This window comes from Antechinus flavipes, chromosome 2 (assembly GCF_016432865.1).
Source record: "Antechinus flavipes isolate AdamAnt ecotype Samford, QLD, Australia chromosome 2, AdamAnt_v2, whole genome shotgun sequence".
NCBI classification, from domain to species: domain Eukaryota; kingdom Metazoa; phylum Chordata; class Mammalia; order Dasyuromorphia; family Dasyuridae; genus Antechinus; species Antechinus flavipes.
In genome coordinates this window covers 145,601,427-145,625,755 of record NC_067399.1, presented here as the reverse complement: position 1 = coordinate 145,625,755, position 24,329 = coordinate 145,601,427, and the positions used below count along the sequence as shown (strand labels likewise).

At 33.4% G+C, this 24,329-nt stretch overlaps 1 protein-coding gene across 2 annotated transcripts in view; it reads left to right on the top strand.

The window, feature by feature from the left end:
- The window catches only part of HMBOX1 (homeobox containing 1), a 250,258-nt gene that overhangs the window by 120,169 nt on the left and 105,760 nt on the right, over positions 1 to 24,329 (top strand). For both annotated transcript variants that reach the window (XM_051975742.1, XM_051975741.1), the window contains exon 4: positions 3,422 to 3,507. In XM_051975742.1, the coding sequence (XP_051831702.1) occupies positions 3,422 to 3,507 (86 nt within the window). The remainder of the gene's footprint in view (positions 1 to 3,421; positions 3,508 to 24,329) is intronic.

Genomic DNA, 24,329 nt, shown 5'->3' with positions numbered 1-24,329 from the left:
GGTGGGGTGTAAGATCTTTTTTGGGAAATTGTGTGAAATATTGCTAAGAATGTGGGATGAACCACATTATCCTGGAGTTTATGGCCATATCACCTAACCTCCTTGAGCCTGAGTTTATTCACCTGTAAAATCAAAGATTTTGGATTAAATAATCTAGCCCTGAATCTGTGCCATTTCCTTCAAATATCTACAGAGTATGGGAATGTTAACAATAGTTGTAAAATTTTATTCTTCCCCCTCCTCATTTGGAGATTTGGATACAATTGAGGAAGAGATTAGTGGGGAAGTTTGACTAGAGAATAGGAAAGGTAGTCCCTTCAGGGAAGGGCCAGGTTTCAGTTAAGAAAACTGGATAAAAGAAATAGGTTTAGGGGGTCAAATCACAATAGAATAAGTGGAGGTTGTTAAGTGTGAGATGACAGGGAGAACCAGATTGGAATGGGAATAATTATAATTTGAGGGTTAAACCAAAAATGTTAACTGCACAGAAAAATGGAAAAGAGTTTAGAGAGAACTTTAACCATTAACCATTAAGACTCCATTTTAGCTCACTACCCAGCCATTTACATTCATCTAGAAGAAAATCATTTTCATCAATTATTAGAGGGAGAGCAGGAGTCATGTAAAAAGTAGTTCACCAACCCCTAGCTTTCTAGAAATTTAATCTTAGCAGATCTTTGACTGCTATTGCCTTACAATCTTTGGGAATTCCTTCCCTGCTCTTGCTGTTTCTACTCCTGCAGGCATTGATAACATCATCATACTGCAAAGCTATGAATAATTCACAGACTGGATATTTTACCCTTGAATTATTGAGAGTTGCCTTTTCTTTATGTTTTGATGTCAGGATGGATTTTGTTTAAAGCAGACTGATTTAAATAAGTTAGAAAGATTAAATTGGCTCATTTTCCCCTTTGCAAAATACATTTTTTGATATTACCCCACTCTGTATTCTTCATAACTCAAAGCTATGTAGATATAGATATTCAAAAAATTTAAACTGCATACATGTTAAATATTGCAGAGCAGTAGTTGGTGGTTATCTTGCAGCTGTGTTAGAAAACAAAGATGATTTACTTGCTTTTAGTTACCTTAAAACTTAGACATAGATACATGTGAATTCATCTCTATTTTAGCAGCTATACTAATTTATAGATATTTGAAAGATCCTTTACCATATTTTATTAGTTATTCAGCAGACATTCAAATTATTTAACTTTCATAACCTCATACATTCTGGATTTTTTTCCTAAAACATACTGTCATTTATATACTTTTGAGTTTTTAACTGTCAGTCATTTGATTTTTAAACAAAAGTGAAATATACTATAGCCAGATCAACATGATAAACTTTAAATATTAATAGAAAATTCATTCTTGAATTTTTCCTATAGTTTCCCATATTGGTAGTTTTCAGCCAGTAAGTTGGTACCACCCTTTATATCTCAAAACTTACTTCAAAGGCAAAACATATCCATGCTTCTTCTATAGTGTGTAGTTTGGGTCTCTAGCTGGGTAATTATCTTCTTTATATTTATTTGGTATTTATACATATGTTTATAAATATGAATGTGTGTTGATTATCTGCATATACATAATGAATAAATCAAAATATATGTTAACTTTATCTCTCTCATCAGAATATAAGTTTTTTCCTAGGGCAGCTAATTTATTTGCTGGACCTAGGGACAGGAACACCAGAATTCAAACTTGTCTTCTAATATTTAGCTCTGTGAAATGAGCAAGTCACTTGATAATAATAGTATCTGCCTTCCAGGGTTGTTATGAAAATAAAATGAGATAATATTTGCAAAAAACTTGGCAAACTTTAAGGCATTATATAAATGAGAGCTCTTAGTTGTGGTGGTGGTTGGTGATGGGGCGGGGAGAGAGGGTAGTTGTAGTAACAACAGCACTGACAATAATTGTAGTAGTAATATTCTTGGAAACTCCTAGCACATTGGCCAGCCATGAAAGGAGCTTAGTAAATATTTGTGAGGAGAAGATAGAAGTCGGGTACATACTTTCCACTACATTCAGAAACATCTCCATTCCTCTCCTTCTAGTTATCCCTTAGACAAATGAGTAGCTTTTTTAAAAGAAATGATTGGAAGTCCTTTTTATATTGACTTAGTATTGATTTTCATTGGCTACATTTTTTTCTCTTTTAAGAATTAATGAAGGGCTGCTAGGTGGCACAGTGGATAGAGCACTAGCCCTGAAGTCAAGAGGTCCTGAGTTCAAATTTGACCTCAGACACTTAATACTTCCTACCTGTCTGACCCTGGGCAAGTCACAACCCCAATTGCCTTAGGGGGGAAAAAAAGAATTAATGGAAATGGTCCTAATGGCTCTAGATATATAGTCCATGCTTCTGTGGAATATGGTGTATTTGTTGGCTTTTTAAACAACTTAAATCAAACTGTTGTTTCATTATATAATTTAAAACTGTCCCTAGTTCATCATCTTATCATTGAGCTCTGACCATTTAATTAAATTAATACAATCTTTATTTCTTTAGCATTTGTTTGTATTTACATTATATCAAGGTTGTATAGTTCATAGACATTTTTTATTTCCTTTATACATAATCCAACTTGAGATTTTAAGTTTTTTAAATGTATAAAAAGTTATTTTTATTCAGTCATGTCATCAATAACTTCATTAAAATGAAGGAAGGTGCATTTAAATGTAATTTCACAATTTCATTGAGAATATGTGTGCGGGGAGGGAACCTCTAGATGATAGTTGAATAGATGATAATGAAGAAAAAGCCAAATATGTAAACTCCAATTCTGAATGCTGGCCATAGAGCCAAATCAAATCCTGCTTCTGAGGCTTACTGGCATGGACAAGTCACTAAATTTCTCTATTTGTCAGTTTCTTCAATTTTACCAAAGTAAAATTGGACTAGATCAAGAGTTTTTAACCTGTGATCTGTTCATTTATTTTTTAATATTTTGGTAAATGTAATTCAATATAATTGGTTTCCTTTGTAGTCTTGGATATTTTATTTTATGCATTTAGAATTATTATTCTGAGCAGTAGTCTGTAAGTGTCAGTTATACTGCCATAAAGGTGCATGGCCAAAAACAGTTAAGGATCTCTGGCTTAAACGATTTCTGACATCCTTTCTGCCCTAAATCTTTTGATTTTCACCTCCTCACTCTTTGAAGTGAAACTTTGTGGATAACACACTATGAATTAGGTAAGATGATATGTTTTTGAACTTGAAAATGTGATGTATTTCTAAGATTTAATTTTATATTCTCCTATGGGTTTGGTCTATTCTCCCTTCTCGTCTTTCTGTTTTATTCTTCTCTATTTAGTCTCCATTTCCTATCTTTACCATTCTTAGCTCAGATTACTATTTTTAACTTAAACATGTGTTGGTCTTTTTTTTCTTTTTTCTTTTTTTTAGGCGGGACAGTAGTGTGATAAAAGAGGAAATCAAAGCTTTTCTTGCCAATCGGAGGATTTCCCAAGCAGTTGTTGCACAGGTAACAGGTAAGAACTGAAGTGGTTCTTTATATTGGAATCTTGTCTAGTCTCAGTGGGTTGGTGCAGATGTTTGATTCTGGCTTATATTTCTGCATTGCAGTGCAGATCTGTCAACTTAGGCCTGATAATGTATTCCTTTTTTAAACATCATAGAACTTTGTCTTTTTTTTTTCCTCCCTTTTGGCTTATATTAGTGTTTTTTATTTGGTTTTGTTGTTTTAACAAAGTAATAATCACAGATTATTTTCTATAATCAAACTTGTTCCTTTAGGTTTTTTTTTTTTAACCATTATTAGTGGTTTGACTAGAGATTCATGTCATAAATTATGCTTTCATTTTTTTATATCCATTTACATCAATCCTCATAATTTAGGAGTTCTTATAATCCATTTGCCCTTAAATTTGTGAATCTGATGTGCAAGGAAAGGAGGTATGTTTTTTGGCTTTACCATGTTCCTGTCTGTGAACCCTTTTTAGTACATTTGTTCAAATATTGAGGTCAGTGTCATTACAATCATTGCCTTTTGTGCTTTTATGTCCTCTCCCTTTTTATTTATTTGTTTTTTTTGTTTGTTTGTTAATTCACCAGTCCCATGCTATTACTGATTGTCAAGGAAGCTTTGACCTATTCATTTTAAACATGATTAAGACTAGTTCCTGCTTAGTCAGCTTGGTGGACCCTGCTCCCGAATATTCTTCATATTGGTATTAGACTTAGTAGTGTTAGCCCTGCTAAAGTCCGGAATTCCCATACTCAAGTGATCCCCTAGCCTACTCTTTAGTAGAAAAGATTACAAGTATCCTTATCATAACTAGTTCATTATTTTAGTTTCTTAAATGTAGATTCCAAATACATTTCTATGAAGTTCTTAAATATTTGAATATTATATTATCTTTTGGTTGTTTTTTTCCCCATTTCTTTCTTCCTTTTTATTTATATATTTTATGTCTGTCTGAATTTTGATTACTTTATATAGAGTTGTTACCCTTGAAATGCACTATGCTGAGAGAATTGAAATGAGCCATAAAGCCTTCTAGTTACATGCAAGACTATAACCGATTGCCATCAAACCAATTGGATCTTTTAGCATTCCATGTTCCAAAATCAACAATGTATGCACAAGTACCAGTATTCACTTACTTGATTCTAAATTAATGAAAATTAAATATTGTGCTTTACTTAATGAAACTACCATGAAACATTAAACTGTTTGGATTTTGCAGATCTTGAACTTCATATCAAAAAGCCTTATACCTTTGTTCAGAGCATGAACTTATAATTATAGTTACCTCAAGAATAGACATGTCAAGAGATGGATAATTCATTAGTTTTCTAGGCATTCTTCCCACTGTATGTTTCTCTGTTATTACTGTTAATTACTATAGTAGCCTGTGCTCAGTCTTTTTAATCAAATATTTCAGAGGATTTTGCTGCTTTTATCTTTAGGAATGAAGTAAAATATCTAAAGCTCTTTGTTCAGCATGTAGGATTCACGTGGATGACAAGATTTTACTTTTTGTTATTTGGATTGTAGTCCCAAACTTGGAGGCATTCTGGAACATCTTCCAAGTTATTAGGAGAAAAAAAATGACCATATGTGGTTTTAAATCTCAGTATAATATTATTATATTGACTTAGTCTGAAAAGGCATTTTGAACTAACACTATTCCTTGGTATACCACGAGGTCTTATATTAAAGTACATAAGGGTTAAGCCTTTTTTTCACATGCTTTCACTTTCTTTCCATACTAAAATACTGTGCTTTCATAGAGAAATGCTTAGATTCTCTTGGATTTCTAGCATAGTAGTTTTTGGAGTTGATCCAGTCAAATTTAATGCAAATGATGCTTAAAAGTGTGAAAGAATACATTCATACATAAATACAGACAACTTATAAAATGGAAACCCATCATCTTTAGGGGAATATGGGCCTTTACCTATGAGATTGTTGATATTTACAGTTGTTCTGCAATTTGTAGTCTGGAACTGTTGCCTGGGACACTAAGAAATTAAGTGATTTGCCAAGGTAGCCAGCATCTAGCAGAAATTGGACTAGAAGCTAGGTTGTTCTAATTACAAGATTGACCCTTGATTTTCCTCTGCCTGAACGTTCTTTCCTCCATAATTAACATAGATTGTATCTTTTATTTTTTCTAAGGCTATAGAAAACACTTTTTTTTTGTTTGTTTCTGAGGAATGTTTCATGATCTGCCATGTGATGTAATATTTTATTTGTCCTCAAGTGATCACTTTCAAACTTGTAGTATCTTTTTAAATTGTTGTCTTTTTAGATTTAGTAAACTTAAGTTAGCTGTGTTTAACTTCAGAATACCTTTCATAATTTTATAACTTTTAATCGTGTTCTAACTCATTGTGTTAGCCTGTTTGCGTATAATAATTCCCTATTCTCCTGAAACATTTTGTTTTCTTTCATGCTTTACTATCTTTTGACTTGTATTTAATAGAATTGTTTGAGATTTTTTAAATGCACTATAGTTTTCTTCAGCAGCAGGATATTTGCCCTATGTTGCTGTTATATTTCTTGATAATACTAAACATTTTACAGGTCTTTTGGCCTTCAGTATCATATTAAATGCATATATGGAAGAAGCATTCTGTTATGACTTCTATGTTCCTTCCTAAAACCATAGCCTAAAACCAAAAAAGAGCTTGTTTTATTACTCTCACTATTTCCTGTTCCTCTATTACTCACTTTTGATTCAAGATTATTTCCTGGTTTTCTATCTAGTGATGGACATCATAGGTCTATCAACATGGCCTTTGATCCTATTGATTTACTTATACTTCTAAAACATTTATTTTCCTTTCTCTTTCAATTTCTCTTCATGTTAGTAACCTCCCCCCCTTCCCCTGCCCCCTCTATTCTAGCTTCTTCTTATCTACTAATTGGAAATAAAATTCTGTCCCTGGATAGTGTATGAACTATTTAATGGATTGGAGAGTATGTCAAGACAAAAGATTGACCTTTCCCTTGAATTTCAGTTCTGGACATTAAACTCTGATTATTATCTCAAATTCCCATTGCTTCAAATAGAACCTAATATTCTCTCCCTCTTCTCTCCAATCCCCAAAACAGCTTCTTTTTATAAAGATCACATTTCTGTCCATGATCACTTTAGTCTCCCAGACTAAGTCTGTTGGAAATGTCTTTTGAATTGTCTCTTTTCAACCTCTGAACAGTTTGTCACCAAGTCCTGCCATTTTTTCCTTCCCAGTGTTATATATCCATGGTTTCATAGCCTTAAGATTGGTGCAGATTTTATAATCCAAATTAAGAAATGTAAAGATGTACCTATATACTTTTTTCAGGAGCTAAAAGTTTTTCTTTGGCAGCTGAATATATATACTACATTATTATTGTTTCTACCCAGCAACTAAATCCATCCATTTCTCTTGTCTTAATAGATTAGTGTTAGATTTTTTGCCTTCATTGTCCTCCTGATGTCACTAGTTTGATTTTGTTATATTGTATTCTGAATCAGCTTCATATTAGCATATTTAATTCCACCTGATTTTAGATTTCTTATGAAAAATTTTACAGCTTAAAGTAGTCAATTTCAAACACATTTGTCACAGACAGCAAAGAAGAGGCAACCAATTCTATTTTTGGTTGTGTTTGGTCAATGTGGATATGCAAATTTTATCCTCTCTGAACAAATAGATATCATGTGCTGCAATCATTTTTAATAGGAGCATCTATCTACTTGTACAAATATGCCAATAAAGGAATCAACCAGTTAAGCCTTGGATTTGGAAAGAACAGATCTGGGTTCCTATGTAGAATATTCCTATGTAGATGGTGATCATTCGATCATTAAAACTCTCAGATCCTCAATTTTCTTATCTATGTGTGGATTCTTCTAGCTCTAAACCTTATGAATCTTAGATTTGGAACCTTAGGAATAGTGGTCAGAGATAGTTCTTCTGCTGTGGTTTACTTTAAAATCAATAATGGTAAGATATGAAACAATAAAATAAAATCAGCTTTATAGATTAAACTGAAAGCCAGCTAGTGGTTGAGTGCAAAAGAAAGTGTTAAGTAGCAGAAATTAAAAAAAAAAAAAATACAAAGTTAAGGTACAAAATTCTAATATCATGCCTGCTCTAGAAAGAAACATAGTGGCTTATTTTTATAGACACTCAGGATTTCTAAAATAAGATAAACAAGAAGTTCATGGGTGGGGTCTGTATAAATAATCTCCTACTGATAGGAAAAATGACAGTGTAAACAGGAGATAATAATAGTGCCTACTGAATTTCTTAGCTTGTTATTTGAAGCTTTTTTCACCTACTCACAGCTGTTCCCTCCAGGGGTAGGTTTTTACCTTTGCAGTAGATCAACAGAATTCCAAATTGCTATTAACAGTGATGGGAATTAGGTTGAATAGACTCTTAAAAACTTATCCCTGTCTTAATAGTAAATAACAATATCTCTTAAAGATGAGATATGTTTTTCAATTTTCTGAAAAACTCAATAGGATAACTGTATAGATATCACTTAACTTTAAGTCATAACCTTTCCCTTCAAATAAAGAAACCAAACAATCATTCATTTAAGGTCTTGTCAGCCACTAAGTAAAACTAGTTATATTTCTATTTCTTGAAGAATGGTTATCATCTCTAAAAATTCAAAGTTTCCAATTATTGAATTCTTTAAAATTACAATTCATTTTAACTATTTTCTTAAATTGCCATGGTATCACAGGAAGAGTGCTAGACTGAGATTCTAGTCTTAATTGCTGTTAATTCTAGACTTTGGATAAATTGCTTTTCTGGACCTCATTTTCTTATCTTTAAAATGAAGGGATTATACTAAATTATGTTTCCTTGTAGCTCTCAATCCTCTCTCTACCTAAAATTGTATTCTTTTTTCTAAGTTTTAAATATTATTATGTATATAACATAACGATATCACCATTCTCATGTATTTTACAATTATTATTAGTATGTTTGGACATGTATACATATATTGTATTTAACTTGTACCTTAACATATTTAACATGTATTGGTCAACCTGCCATCTGGGGAAAGGGGTTGAGGGGAAGGAGGGAAAAAATTGGAACAAAAGGATTTGCAACTGTCAATGCTGAAAAATTACCTATGTATATATCTTGTAAATAAAAAGCTATAATAATAAAAAAATTTTAAAAACCCAATTATTATTAGTATCTTTGCTGAGAGGTTTTGAGCAATGTTCAAATTCAATTTCACCTTTTGTATTTAGGGTAGATATTTTATGCCTCCTGTCATTTAATATGTTTTTGTTTTTCTTATTATTGTAGTATATCTTTTAAACTTATGATAGAGTCAGACGACCTATAGTATCTACAAATGTTCAAGTTAGTACTGTCAGAGGATAATTTTGCCTATGACTAATCCTTGCTCTTATTTTATCTTCCTTTTCCTCTCCTCTTTCCTTATTGAATTGAATATATTTATACATCTCTGCGTGTGTGTGTGTGTGTGTGTTCTTTCCTGCTTTGACAAATTCAGAAGACAGTTTCAAATAACACTCTATCTCTTCTGTCCTCATTTGTATAGATCCATACTTGTGTCTCTGACATGAGGAAGGATAATTACTTCTTTCTCTTACTTCCTTAGAGGATCCCTTTCTCCCCATCAAGAGGATTACCAACAGATTATTTTTATATCAGCCTTAGTCCCAGTGTAACCTGCCTAAACATAAGTTTGTGAATCTCAATCTCTTTCTCTCTCTTTCTCTTTCTCCTTCTTCCTCCTTCCCTCCCTCTCTCCCCCCTCCCCTTTTCCTCTCCTTCTTTTTCCTCCCTCTCTGTCTGTCTCATCATCATCAAAATCACTTTCAGCCCCTCTCTCCAATTTAAGTCCTTTTATTATCCTGAATAACAGGGGGGATGTTTCTGTTCTTTCTATTCAAATATAGATGCTTCATCTTGGTATATTTCTTTCAATGGCATAATGGATAGAATACAGGGCTTGAAATATGGAAGATGAGTATGAATTCTGCTTCAGATCTTATCTAGCTATGTGATTTGGAACAAGTCAACTTCTTTGTGCCTCAACTTGTGCATCTGTAAAATAGCTCTAAAATAGCACCTACTTCACAAGGTTATTGTGAGGATCAAATGAGATATGTACATAAGCCTTAAATCACTTTATAAATATGTTAACATTCTTATCATTATCATCAACTTTATTATTGTTATTATTATTGTTTAGCACCCTCTATGACCCCTGATTACAGAAAATCATGTATCTCCTCCCCCATTAGAATATAAACATTTCATCTCTGTGTAGTCCCTTTGATTATTTGTTTACATTTATCTCATTGTATTTATCTTGACTCCTGTGTTTGTATTTCCACATTTTTATTCATCTGATCTTTTCATAAGAAATGTTTGGAAGTTTTCTTTCCCCCATAGGATTTTTGTTATTTTTTATAAGCATCTATTTTTTGTCTTTTTGAATATCATATCATATATTCTGCACTGCTTTATACTAGTAGTGTTAAATCTTGCATAATCCTGGCTTGGGTTGCTTGGTACTTGAATTCTTTTTTATAATCTGTATAATTTTTTTCTCTAACCTAAGCACTTTGGATTTTGACTATGACGTCCCAGGCAGTATTCATTTGGGGTTTCTTTCAGGAGAGGACTAGCAAATTCTTTTTATTTTCCCTTTGTCCTCTTGTTCTAATAGGTCTGGTCAGTTTTCTTGAAATATGATATCCAGGTTCTTTTTTTTAGTGATTCTCCTCTTAATGTAATGTTTGGAATCTGTGACTGTGTTGCTTTTCTATTTGTATCCATGTGCTTTGCACATGATTTCCATTTAATTAATGCTTTTTCATTCAGTCTTTAGGACCAAGTTGATCAATATAATTATCATATTCAGGGTTTTTACTGTTGTTGTTATTTACATTTTTGTGATCTTTGTATATGTTGTTTTCCTGGTTTTGCTTACTTCACTTTCTTGTGGTTGGTGTAGCAAATGATGTGGTTTGCAGGTACCAGATGATGTCATTTAGGAGAGCACCAGATGTTGGGGTTTGGTCATGAAGAATTCACAGTGGCCATTCTCTTTGGCAAAAGGTAGGTTTATGTAGGAGAAGAGGTTACAGACAAAATGAAGAGATAAAATGAAGGGAGTGATAAATATGAAATAGAGTTGGGAGAGCACATACCTTTGAAAAAGGGTTTTAAAAAATAATGAGGGGGAAAAAAATAATAATGAGGGAAAAGACAAGTTCCCTAGTGGAATTCACAATTAGCTGGAAATAACTTTGGGAGGGAAAAGGAAACACCTGATGGGGGTTGGATCATGTTCTTAGCTGGCAGTACCCTAAATGAGTTAGTTAACTATAAGGAAAAAGATACCATGAAGCATGGTGCAGGGTGAGAGGAGAGACCCCGTGTGACATAGGGGTAGGATAAAAAGAAAGATAGCACTAGGCAGAGTGTCATGCTGGACTGACCCAAAAGGGTTTTGCAAAGATGACGTGGGTCATAAGCAGGATTATAGGGGCAATTGAACATGACTGGGATTTCTAACAGGACACAGCAACCTCCACAGGGGGTGGACCTCAAAGGTTTAACATAATTTTGATTTCTGACGGGATGACCTCTACAGAGGATGGATCCACGAAGCCAAATTGATATCTGTCAGTCTTTTCCTGTCTGCCCAAGAGAATAATTCCATCAGTGCTCCAGTTTCCCTCTGCCAGTGACATCCAGTTATTGAGAGTCTCATCACTTTTGTTTATATTAGTGTGCTTTTGTCTGTCCATAGCTCTAGTCTCTGATACAGGACAAAACTAAGTTAGTTTTTTTCCTCCCTCATCACATTCCTTTCACTTTGTTTCATTCCAACTATTCCAAAGCACAAGTCTGAATATTTCACTCCCCTACTCAATAAATTCAAAGATCTATCTGTTACCTCTACAGTCAAATACAAATTCCTTTTGATATTAAAACCCTTCACAGTCTTACTCCACCCTGCCTGTCTAACCCTATTCTATGTTATTATTCTTCAGACCTACTAGTTTAAATTTGTCATTGTTCTGATACATTGGTTGGTACAAAGTAAGTACTAGATAAATGTTGGTTCATTCATTAATACAGAAATTATTAGAGTCTTCATAGAGAGATACCACTGTCAATCAAACTTATCAACACTCAAATATTTTAAAAACCAATTTTTATATGATCAGAGAGTAGACCTGTTGTATACAAAAACTAGTGGGCCTTGAATAGCATAGGTAAGATAGATATAATGGAAATTTATAAAAGGCAGGAAAAAAAGGGGCAGAATTTAAACAATGGTGAACATGTAGCAGAAGGAAGATCTACATAAGGTAAAATGATAAACTGGTCAGTAAACATTGGGGATATTACTGTAGAATTGATATTATTGTAGATATTATTGTAGAATAATCAATCACATCAACTATTTACTTGATATGTTAATCTGAAATAAATAGATATAATAAAGCTGAGCCAGAAATTCTCTTATCATTAAACCAGTTGATCACCAGAACTAAGGTCTCAGCTACATTCTGCACCTAATTATGTGACCTGATTTTAAGTAAATGGCAGTAATAGCCAAACAAGAAAAATTCTTTTATGATAATTACTTATAGACTGTCTTTGTGCCTTTGCACTGATTGGTTGTCCTTCTTGGAATGTATTGTTGCTTCTCCTCTCTCACTTAGAAATCCCATTTTCCTTCAAGTCTCAGTTCAGTCTTCAAAATCTATGAGAGTTCTTTCCTGATCTACCCAATTTCTAGTAATTTTCCAAAAAGTTTTTTTCATCATATATACTTTAATTGTTTACATATTGTTTCTGTCATTAGTATGTCAGCTCTTAAAAGGAAGGGATTTTTGATTGTTTCTTTGTTTTTTCATACCTAATAAATATTTATTTGATTAATTGATTATATTTATGATTTCTAAGAGTATGTTTGATAAATTGATATCCATCTATTTTATATATTTGGTAGATTTTAATAGGATTTTACTATTTTTTTCCTCATATATTTTGCTATTCCTGTATTTGTTATTTAATAGTTTTTAGTCATATCCAACTTTTAATCATCCTTTGAGTTTTTCCTGGCAGAGTTACTGGAAAGGTTTTGCCATTTCCTTTTCTAACTCATTTTCAGATGAGAAAACAGGAAACAATTAAATGACTTGTCTAGGGTCACACAGATAATAAGTGTCTGTGGTCAGATTTGAACTCAGAAGACGAGTTTCTGACTTCAAACCTGGTTTTCTATCCACTGTGCCACCTACTTGCTCTGTTGCCCAAAAAAAAAAAAATTAATTTTTGTGATTTTTATTCATATACTACTAGTTCCCTGAAGTTATTAACTTTCTTCCTTGGCTTCTCTTGTTGACTCTCTAACTAAATTAACATATTAGTATTAAAGGCTAATTTTATCTCTTTTTTTATTTTTTATTTTTTGCCTTTAGTTTCTTTCTCTTAGTATTATTGAATGAATGATCTTTTTATTTTACCCAATCCTAGACTCACTACACTACACTGTTTTTGGATATCTTCAGACCATGTGTGATGAGTCTAGGATTAGAAAAAATAAAATTAAAAATCATCAATCAGAGCCCAGGGCACACCAGCAGGTGAGTGTTTGATTTTCCATTTTTGGAAGAAGGGGATATTAGAGTTCAGGTGGCATGACCTGGACATGATTTGGAATAGCATTTTTAGAACAATCCTAAATCGAAGTAGTGGGTCTAAGATAGCAGAAAGCTTATAGAAGTTGGAATGGAGAGAGTAGGAAGGAATAGAGAAAGATTTCCAAAACTTTTTTGAGATACCTTTAGATACATAACTGAATGGACCAAGGTGATTAGGTTTCTTCTGTTTTCCAGGTGATTGATCCTTATAAGATTTGTCCATAAGCTTCCTGGCAAGTGCCTCTACGTTAGTATATAGAAATTGAAAGGGAAGAAGCTGGACATCAAAACTTTAATAGATTCCTGTTCTTTTATCAGCATCAGCCTTTCTTCAATGAAGAACAAAAAGCAGACTCAGGACAGTCAATCAGTGAACATTTATTAAGTGCCTTTTGTATGTCAAACATTTTGTTAAGTAAGACATAGTTTCTCCCTCAAGAATCTTATAATTTTAACAGGGAAAACAGCACACAAAAAGTAACTGAAAAAAAAAAAACACGAGAGGGAGATATCCAGTGTCAGGGTATGATGGAGAAGTCCAGAAGAGTTCAGCCAGATGGGAAATGAAGAGATTGCTGACCAGACACTCTCCTTAACCAGAGATTCTGGGATAAACTCCATACCCTCCAGTTAAAGGGAAGTGCCCCCCAGGGCAGAGGACACTGATGAGGTTCCTCCTACTTTTAAATCTATGATTATAGAATCTTAATGCATAAGCTTGGACCAAACAAAAAACAGTTTGATTGGACTCTAGAGCATGGGCATGAGGGAAGCTGTAGTAGTTACAAATGAGGAAAATAGAAAGTACTGTGATTGTTTTATTGAACTTCTGATTTGGAAAATATCTTATTTCAAGCCCTTCCTTAAAAAGAATTTCCACCATAATATACCCAAACAAGATTTTTTTGGCTTCTGCTGAAAGCTCTTGTTCAAGGAGGAAACTACCTCCTATGACAGCCTTTTAGGATAGCTCTTGTTAGGAAATTTTCCTGACTTAAAGTCTAAATGTTCCTTTTTTGCATCTTCCACCCTTTAATTCCTCATTTTGCCTTCAAGAGCTGACAGGAAAAGTACAATCTTTCTTCTATATGACAACCTGCCATATGCTGGAAGACAATTATCATTTCCCCTCTGAGCCTTTACTTCTTTTCAGTAAATATTCACAGTTCTTTCAAACTAGTCTCATATGGTGGTCCTGATTGGCTTTCTCCTGATGTTCTTCAGCTTATTAGTATTTTTTTAAAAGAAAACTTTCAATATTTCTTTATTGTTCTCAAATGTTTCATGCCCCTTAAATTCATTTATTCTTGACTTGTTTAGATCATTCATTATATTTTTAAACCATATTTTAACCTTTACCTCTGGTATAAAGATATAAGGTGACATGCATATGTATACTTTTAATACTACTTAAGTATTTGGATCTTAAATACTTGTCCTTATATCCTTGTTATGGACAGCCATTGTTCTGGTGGTGTGCTGACCTGAACTTAGCTAGAAATAGTTGAGGATGATAAAAGTTGCTAAGCATATGTTGAAGTAATAATTAATTAGCCAAAAAACCCCAAACAAATCATCACTCCCATATTAGTAGTATTGTAAGGTTTACAAAGTATTTTTATTAAAAATCCATTTTAAAATGTGATATGTACAGAGTTATTTTAGGATAGTAGTGTAAAACTTTACATTTATCTCTATCAGTTTCAATTAATTTTCTAGCTTTTAAAGTGCTAAGTTGAAGAAAAATTATTTTTCAGCTGACCCTAGAAAATTAGAACTTGTAGTCATGATTTCAGACAAAAGTGAATTCAGCCTAGAAAATATTTAGCAAGTTCAACTGGACCTCCAATCATTTTCCAGGATCAAATACAAAATATTCTATTTGACATTCAAAGCCCTTCATAACCTAGCCCTTTCATACTTTTCCAGTCTTTACACTTACTCCCTAATACATACTCTTCAGTCCAGTAGCACTGGATTCTTGACTGTTTTACAAAAGATACTTCTATCTCTTGGATCCAGCCATTTTTCTGGCTATACCCCATGACTGGAATGTTTTCTTTTCTCCACTTTGAATGGTAATCCTTCCTTTATATACCATATGAAATTCCATTTTATATAGGAAACTTTCCCCAACTTCTCTTAATTTCAGTGTCTTCTCTTTGTTAATTATTTCTTTCCTTTATATAGCTTGCTTTGTATACATTTATTTACATGTTGTCTCCCCTTTTAGATTGTAACTTTCTTGATGATAAAGAACTCTCTTTTACACTCTGTGTTTCCCCGGCATTTAACAGTGTCTGGCATATAAGTATTTAATAAATGTTTATTGATTGAATGATGTAGAAAAACAAAAGACACCAATAAAAGCTTATTAAAATATACTACTTTAGTTTTAGTAGTCACACAAATGATTTCCTAAGTTGAAATTCCCTTTGTAGGCAGTTTAAATAATTTGTATGAATTTTTGATCACATGTTTTTCTGTATTCATGAGAATTTAATTCTAAGATAAGGATTTAGGATAATTAAAACTAAAAGAGAGAAGCAAGTGTGCCATAGAAATCAGAGGACTGACTTTGTAATCAGGGAAATTGCCAATATACTGCCAGTGATTTCCTAGTAAGTCATTTAACGATCAGCATCCTAAGCAGCTTTCTATGACTATAACTATAAGTTGCGGAGAATATGTTTGTTTTCTTGAATGTTGGCATAGAAGTTATCTTACTGGGAGCTCCCTACACCTGAGAAATCTTAGATTCTGTTTTTATTCCCAAGTACTTGTTGCTTTTTTTTTTTTTTTTTTGGCTGAGGCAGCAATTGGGGTTAAGTGACTTGCCCGGCATCACACATCTAGGAAGTGTTAAGTGTCTGAGATCAGATTTGAACGCAGGTCCTCTTGAATTCAGGGCTGGTGCTCGCTCTACTACGCCACCTACCTGCCCCCTTGTTGTTTTTTTTAAAATAGGGATATTTTATTCATAGTCAAATATAGAATTGCTTAGTATCCATAATGACAAAGATATGGGTCATTCATAGTGTCTTCATGCTTTCTAATCTTGTCAAAGTCTGTTCAATTTTGCAATGTCTTTCCAAAAATCTTTAACAGAAGAATTAATGATGCATTAGGGACATTCCCTTATTTTTATTTTAAACTATCCATGAAACTAATGGAGCATTTTCCATCTATTCCTCACTTTCAATAGATGCTTCTCCCTAGTGTTTTTCATCCCTACTCCAACATTCATTTCCTTCATTCTATGTCTTTTATGCCCCTTCTGAATTGCATATTTGTTTTACTTGTGTAGAGGGCCTGACCTCTGGAGAGATAAGATAGAGAAGATAATGGTTCTCTAGTTCACACATACTGTAATGATGTAATTGTACTAAGGTATATAAAGGCTGAGAACCATCATCTCATCAATGCCATTGAGTTAACACCTTGTTTCAAGTATACTTCTCCAGAGGTCAGGCCCTCTACATGTCCTGTTTTCTTTTGTTGTTAGAACACAGGTGGTCACACCTTTCCTGACTTCTCAGGAAGAGAGGTAAAAACACCAAAAAGGAGGTGATCATGCCCTCCCTGACTTCTCAGGAAAGGGAGAGAGAACCATCATTTCAACAGTTCCACTGAGTTAACACATTGTTTCATGTATATTTCTCCAGAGTTCTGGCCCTCTACATGTGCCTTGATGTCTTATGGCATGGAGGAAACTATAAGTCCCTAAAGATCATACTAGTTCAATAAAAGTTTTGATGGATTGTAGAAAATGCAGTAGTCTTTGATTATAATTAACAGACTGTATTTCCTGTTAAATATAAGCTTACATAAATATGGAGAAATTTATCACCAGAAAGCTGGCCACGGGTGATGAATTCTTTGGCCGTGGTAACCATTGTCCAGCTGCAGCAAGAGAGGATAAACTGACAAAAGGCATCTGTTGACAGAAAAAGAAAATAAAGAAGGAAAAAAAGAGTTCATGGCAAACAACTTCATTTTTTTCCGCTGTAAAATATGAGGCCAGATTCTTAGCTATGATACTATGATAGAGAAGGGAAGACATGAAAGGTTTGAGGAAAGATGAAAAGTTTTGGAAGAGCAAGCCATGACAACTGGGATAATAAGTTGATAAAGAAGATAAATAGTAGAATGATTGTGTAGAAGCAGTGAAATCCCAATGGAGATTATGTAACATATATAACTTATCTTTTTTAGCAGCATACATGTAACAGTGAAGGTAAAGAATGATGAAAGTGAACTAAAACTGAAAGTTGGCTGGATATAATTGGTGATGTGAAATGGGGCTAGGTGATCAAGAAAGGAAAACTATGGAGAGACTATGGAGACTCAACAAGGAGTCAAGATAAGGAGAAGAGAAAGTGGCCAGTGCATGGCAATGTCCTGGGAGAAAATTGAGGGGTAAAGGGTAAAGGGTAAAGGGAGTTATGTAAGAGAAGGCAAAGGGAAAATTGAAAAGCCTATACATTATGTTTTGAGAGGGAGACTTCAAAATTCTTGAACATAGAAGTAGTTCATTTATGGCTAATGGCAAGATCAAGGATATGACCATCTTTGTGTGTGACTGAACTGTGTTGAAGGAACCAAATGGTTTAGGAAGGGCCTCATACACTTTTTTTTCACTTATAATCCTTTTTAGCCTGAAAAATTTTACATTATATATTAAATAGGTATAAAAATCAACATTTACTGATAAATCATAATTTTGCAACCCCTACATTTAGTTATAAAGACTCTATTTGGGTTGGCAACCTACTGAATACCTAGAAGTTGGAGTTTAAAATACTTAAGGGAAAAATCAATATATATGTTGAAATTCCCTAAAATGAAAGTGGGAGTTGAGGAAGAGAAAAAATTGTGAGCCAAGAATCAAACTCATTGAAGAAGGAAAGGAAGTAACCTGGAAATTCTGTATATACCAACTACCAGGATTTTGATTGGATGGTAGATAAGAATATCATGAATTTAAATGGAAGAAAGATTACTAGGTGTTGGAGGTAGATAGAAAACCTGGCAGTAGCCATGGAGAAAATGAATGTTCTTGACTTTATTATTTTATCCCATTCAGTGCACAAAAGTGCATTGAACTCCAGATGACTATTCTTAATGCATTAAATATAATCATTACTGTTAGTAAACCATTAGGGGTTTTTTGTTCGCTAGTTTGTTGTTGATTTTGGAGGGGGTTTGGTTTGGTTTTGGCATTTTTTGGCCTATTTACTCATTGGTACATTATAATGATGGTCAGATATTGGCATAGTGGCACTTACTGATATCTTTTTACTAGAAGTAATTTCATGGGAGAATTTACATATTGTTAACTCTTGTGATAGGTGAATAGTTTTTTCAAGAGTGTATTATGGCTAGTAAAATTTAGCAATTCAACAATAAATTTATGTATTCCTAAAATACCTATTATGACCCATGATAGGCATGTGTTTTTCATGCCACTAAGTTTGAAACTGCTTCTTTACATTTATTTGATAGTGTTTTAAGGTCTTGTATTTCAAAACAATATCTGTCAGTCTGTAATGGCCATTCAGTTCCTTAGAAAGAGAAAATATTGAAGGAGTATTTCTAGGTAGGGGAACTTGTTTTAATAAGGATAGTTTTGCATAATTCTAAAATCTGCCACAGTCACTTATGAAGTGACATACTACATTATTAATCTGGGCATTCCTCTCCAATGGTACTGATTGCAATTTTTCTGTATTTCCCCCCTATGCAACCCTATACATCCTCCTGAAAATTCTTTTCAAAGTAACACTCAACACACTAGGAACCTTCTCTAGATTTCTTGAAATTAACTGGATTCAATGAAACATGTAGTGTGTTAATTTCTTATGCCTTTCTCTCTTGTAACATAACTGACCTACTTTCTTTTACAGTCATACGTTCTTCAAATGACATCCATTATACCACTTCTTTTGTGAATTTATTAACTGATTAACATGTTGCAGCCTACTTATACTTATACTCACTTCTACATTGCCCCTTGCAGTAGGGGACACAATTCTTTGGAGACTATGGCATTCCATGACTTATTCTATAACATGGATGTTAAATAAAAGTCCAACTTTTATTTCCAGAGAAACTTGGAATCATTAAACTCATTGTAAAATCTTACATTTTACTTTTTTACCCACATTGTTCCACCCATATTAGAGCATTAAAAAAAATACATAAAAAATTAGACATATTAAAGACATTTTTCTGACCATAATGTAGTAAAAATTATTCAAAGAAAGACTAATGAAGAAATAACTAAAATTTTAAAAGGCTTAACTATAGAAACAATTAGAAATTTCATTTAAAATGGTCATTGACAATGAGACAACACACCAAAATTTGGGAGAGATTTTATACCTCTGAACACCTTCATCAGTAAAAGAAAGAACTATATTAATAATCGATCATGCAACTTAAAAAAACCAACAGATTAAACAGTAAAATAGAAATCTTGAAAATAAAAAACAAAATTGAAAGGAAAAAAATAGAAGCTAAAAAATAAAGTGAACAGTTATTTTATGAAAAATCACAATTCTAATGGGATTAAAAAAAACAATCTTATTATTACAATCAAAAATAAAAAAGTGAATTCATTAAAAAAATGAATAAGTTTTTAGGAATTATTTTATCCAATTACATGTTAATAAAATTAACAATCAATGAATGGATTAATATTTATAAAAATATAATGTATTCATATTCACTGAAAAATAAAAGACATAATTTAATTTCAGAATAAAAATTGAACGAGTTATGAGTTCACAAAGAAAAATACCTTAGTGCCAGATGAACTTATAAATTTCAAACATTTAAAGAACAAAAAAAGAAAATACTGCCTCTTACACAGAAGAATGAGAGGATTCAAAATATAAGACAATAAATTTCCATTTTCAAGAAAGACTATGTAATACACACCTCACAGAGGTGTTCAGAGCTTTCCATCTTTTCTTTGCTTCCTTGTACTGTTTCTTTTGTGTTCTGATGTACATTTTTTACTTATTCTTTTTTCTCTCCTTCCTCCCCAAGAATTAGGGACGCACGCGTGCGCGCGCACACACACACACACACACACACACATTTACCCATACATACACATATTTATAATCATACATGTATATACACATATACATTCATATATATCTACGTCAGGCTGTACTACACTAATTTGTCCTGTTTCTCTGAAAGTAGATAACTTTGTTCTTGAATAAATCCAAGTCTTTCCATATTTTTCTTAATCTACCAACTCATTGTTTTCTACACCACAGTAATATTCCCACTTTATGCTATCCAGTTATTTTATTTTATTTTTTTTTAATTTTTTATTTAATAATTACTTTATATTGACACTCGTTTCTGTTCCGATTTTTTTTTTCCCCTCCCTCTCTCCACCCCCTCCCCTAGATGGCAAGCAGTCCTTTATATGTTGGATATGTTGCAGTATATCCTAGATACAATATATGTTTGCAGAACCGAATAGTTCTCTTGTTGCATAGGGAGAATTGGATTCAGAAGGTATAAATAACCTGGAAAGAAAAACAAAAATGCAAATAGTTCACATTCGTTTCCCAGTGTTCTTTCTTTGGGTGTAGCTGCTTTTGTCCGTCATTTATCAATTGAAACTCAGGTCTCTTTGTCAAAGAAATCCACTTCCATCAAAATATGTCCTCATACAATATCGTTGTCGAAGTGTATAATGATCTCCTGGTTCTGCTCATTTCACTTAGCATCAGTTCATGTAAGTCTCGCCAGTCCTCTCTGTATTCATCCTGCTGGTCATTTCTTACAGAACAATAATATTCCATAACATTCATATACCACAATTTATCCAGCCATTCTCCAATTGATGAGCATCCATTCATTTTCCAGTTTCTGGCCACTACAAACAGGGCTGCTACAAACATTTTGGCACATACAGGTCCCTTTCCCTTCTTTAGTATTTCTTTGGGATATAAGCCCAATAGAAACACTGCTGAATCAAAGGGTATGCACAATTTGATAATTTTTTGGGCATAATTCCAGATTGCTCTCCAGAATGGTTGGATTCGTTCACAACTCCACCAACAATGCATTAGTGTCCCAGTTTTCCCGCATCCCCTCCAACATTCATCATTATTTTTTCCTGTCATCTTAGCCAATCTGACAGGTGTGTAGTGGTATCTCAGAGTTGTCTTAATTTGCATTTCTCTGATCAATAATGATTTGGAACACTCTTTCATATGAGTGGTAATAGTTTCAATTTCATCCTCTGAAAATTGTCTGTTCATATCCTTTGACCATTTATCAATTGGAGAATGGCTTGATTTCTTATAAATTTGAGTCAGTTCTCTATATATTTTGGAAATGAGGCCTTTATCAGAACCTTTAACTGTGAAAATGTTTTCCCAGTTTGTTGCTTCCCTTCTAATCTTGTTTGCATTAGTTTTATTTGTACAAAGGCTTTTTAATTTGATGTAATCGAAATTTTCTATTTTGTGATCAGTAATGGTCTCTAGTTCATCTTTGGTCACAAATTTCTTTCTCCTCCACAAGTCTGAGAGATAAACTATTCTATGTTCCTCTAATTTATTTATAATCTCGTTCTTTATGCCTAGGTCATAGACCCATTTTGATCTTATCTTGGTATATGGTGTTAAGTGTGGGTCCATGCCTAATTTCTGCCATACTAATTTCCAATTATCCCAGCAATTTTTATCAAATAATGAATTCTTTTCCCAGAAGTTAGGGGCTTTGGGTTTGTCAAACACTAGATTGCTATAATTGACTATTCTGTCTTGTGAGCCTAGCCTTTTCCACTGATCCACTAATCTATTTCTTAGCCAATACCAAATGGTTTTGGTGACTGCTGCTTTATAATATAATTTTAGATCAGGTACAGCTAGGCCACCTTCATTTGATTTTTTTTTTCATTAATTCCCTTGAGATTCTCGACTTTTTATTGTTCCATATGAATTTTGTTGTTATTTTTTCTAGATCAATAAAATATTTTCTTGGAAGTCTGATTGGTATAGCACTAAATAAATAGATTAGTTTAGGGAGTATTGTCATCTTTATTATGTTCGCTCGGCCGATGCAAGAGCACTTAATATTTTTCTATCCAGTTATTTTAAATAGTCTAAAACAATATTGATTAATATAGATGACATTTTTCCCTTTCAATTAATTTTTTTTAGTGTTAGCTTTGTTTGAAATCTGATCACTATCCCTGATTTTTTTTTTCCTAATAAATTTGGCTCCTGATATTTCTTATTTTGTATCCCTGCTGACTCCTCTACTTTACTTCTACCCCTAACTTGCTTTACTGTTAACCTACCCTATCTCCAAGGATCCCTCCCTTATTCTTTTCCCCTACTTTTTCTTTCTTTCTTTATTCTGTTCCCCTTAATCTACACACTCTTCTAAACTCCCATTTATCCTGTTCCCTGCCCCTCTTGTTTCTTTATAGATTTAGAAGACTTTTATGCCTTTCTGGATAGAGATACAGATGTAGATATTCACACCTTCCCTCATTAATCCATTCATGATGAGAGTACAGTTCCAGAACTACCAACTCTTCTCCTGTTCTTCCTTCTCCCTTTATATCAGTTTTTACTCTCACACCTCATTCATATAAGATATTCTTTTTCTTTTTCCTACATGCTTTTAAAATTAAAATTTTGCTTTTTAAAATTATATCATAGGGGCAGCTAGGTGGCACAGTAGATAGAGCAGCAGCCCTCTAATCAGGAAGACCTAAGCTCAAATGTGATCTCTCAAACACTTAACACTTCTTAGCTGTATGACCTTGGGCAAGTCATTTAACCTCATTGCCTCAGTCCTTTCCCCAAATTAATTAATTAAAAATAAATAAAAATAAAATTACATCATACTCAGTTCTACCCAGATTTTTCTATGAACTGCCCAATTACTACTGACAATCTTAAACATATCATTTATTTTTTTATATATAAAACATAAAAATTTTCCTTATTGAGTTCCATGAAATTAGTCTTTGATGTTAACGTTATATGTCTTTTGCATCTTACACATCAAATTTTCTTTTAAGTTCAATTATATATATTTTTACAACATAATCCCAACAGTCTGGCAGTTCCTTGAATGTCCATTTTTTGGATGTGTTCAATATTATGCTTAAATTTGCTATATATGATATTTTCTGCCTCAATCCTAGTTCTTTTACACTTCAAGATAACAGAGGTACTTGAACACTCATTTGCTTTAAAATTTGGTAAATTTGGCACTCGACAAATTTTTATAAGAAAAAAAATTAGTTCAGCACTTGACACTTATTTGGCACTTGTTGTACTTGGTGGTTCTCTTGGCTGAGGCAGCAATGTGTAGGACTGTCAGATTGGTGCCCAGGATGCTGATGTTTTGTGTGTTGCTGGGCAGGTTACTGAGTAGTTCCTATAGAACAATGTGACTACAGTGTATATAGTCTCCTGGCTCCCCAGACACTAGTACTGGAAGGAGCACAGAGCTGGAGGACAAGCAGCAAGGTAGGAGCTTCGGTGTAGGCTGATCCAGAACTCCTGGTAACTCCAACTCCTGCACAGTGACCATAGACCGGGGCTGTGGAAGGCATGGAACTATAGTTTCCACTTCCACATCCAGGGACACACTACCACACTAAGGAAACTTGGACCTTGTGGGGTGGGAGGAGAGTGTAAAGGTCATGATTACTCTCAGAAGTGAGTTGAGTAAATAACGGAGGTGGGCTGGGTTGGACTGGCTTGTTTTTCTGCCCCAGGCTCCATTTGCCCTTATCAGGAATTGGGTGTGGAAGGATGGTTAGGTCTTGAACTGAAGGTGTACTCATTACAGCAAAAATTCATTTATTATTATTTGTTTTTGCCATTTATTTTGCCTTCTAGAACCAATTGATGAAGAGTATTGAAATCCTACTGTCTCTTGTCTACTCAGTACTAAGATACTACTGTCTATTTTAAGACCGATGGTCTTTTAATGTAGCTGCTGCAAGGTTTTACATGATTTTAATCCTTGTTGATCATTGTGTTTTCTCTTCTAGCAGGTGGTTTCAGAATTGAGTCTTCATGATCCTACAGATCATAGCACTCCATCCCCTTCCACTATCTTTTGAAGTTCAT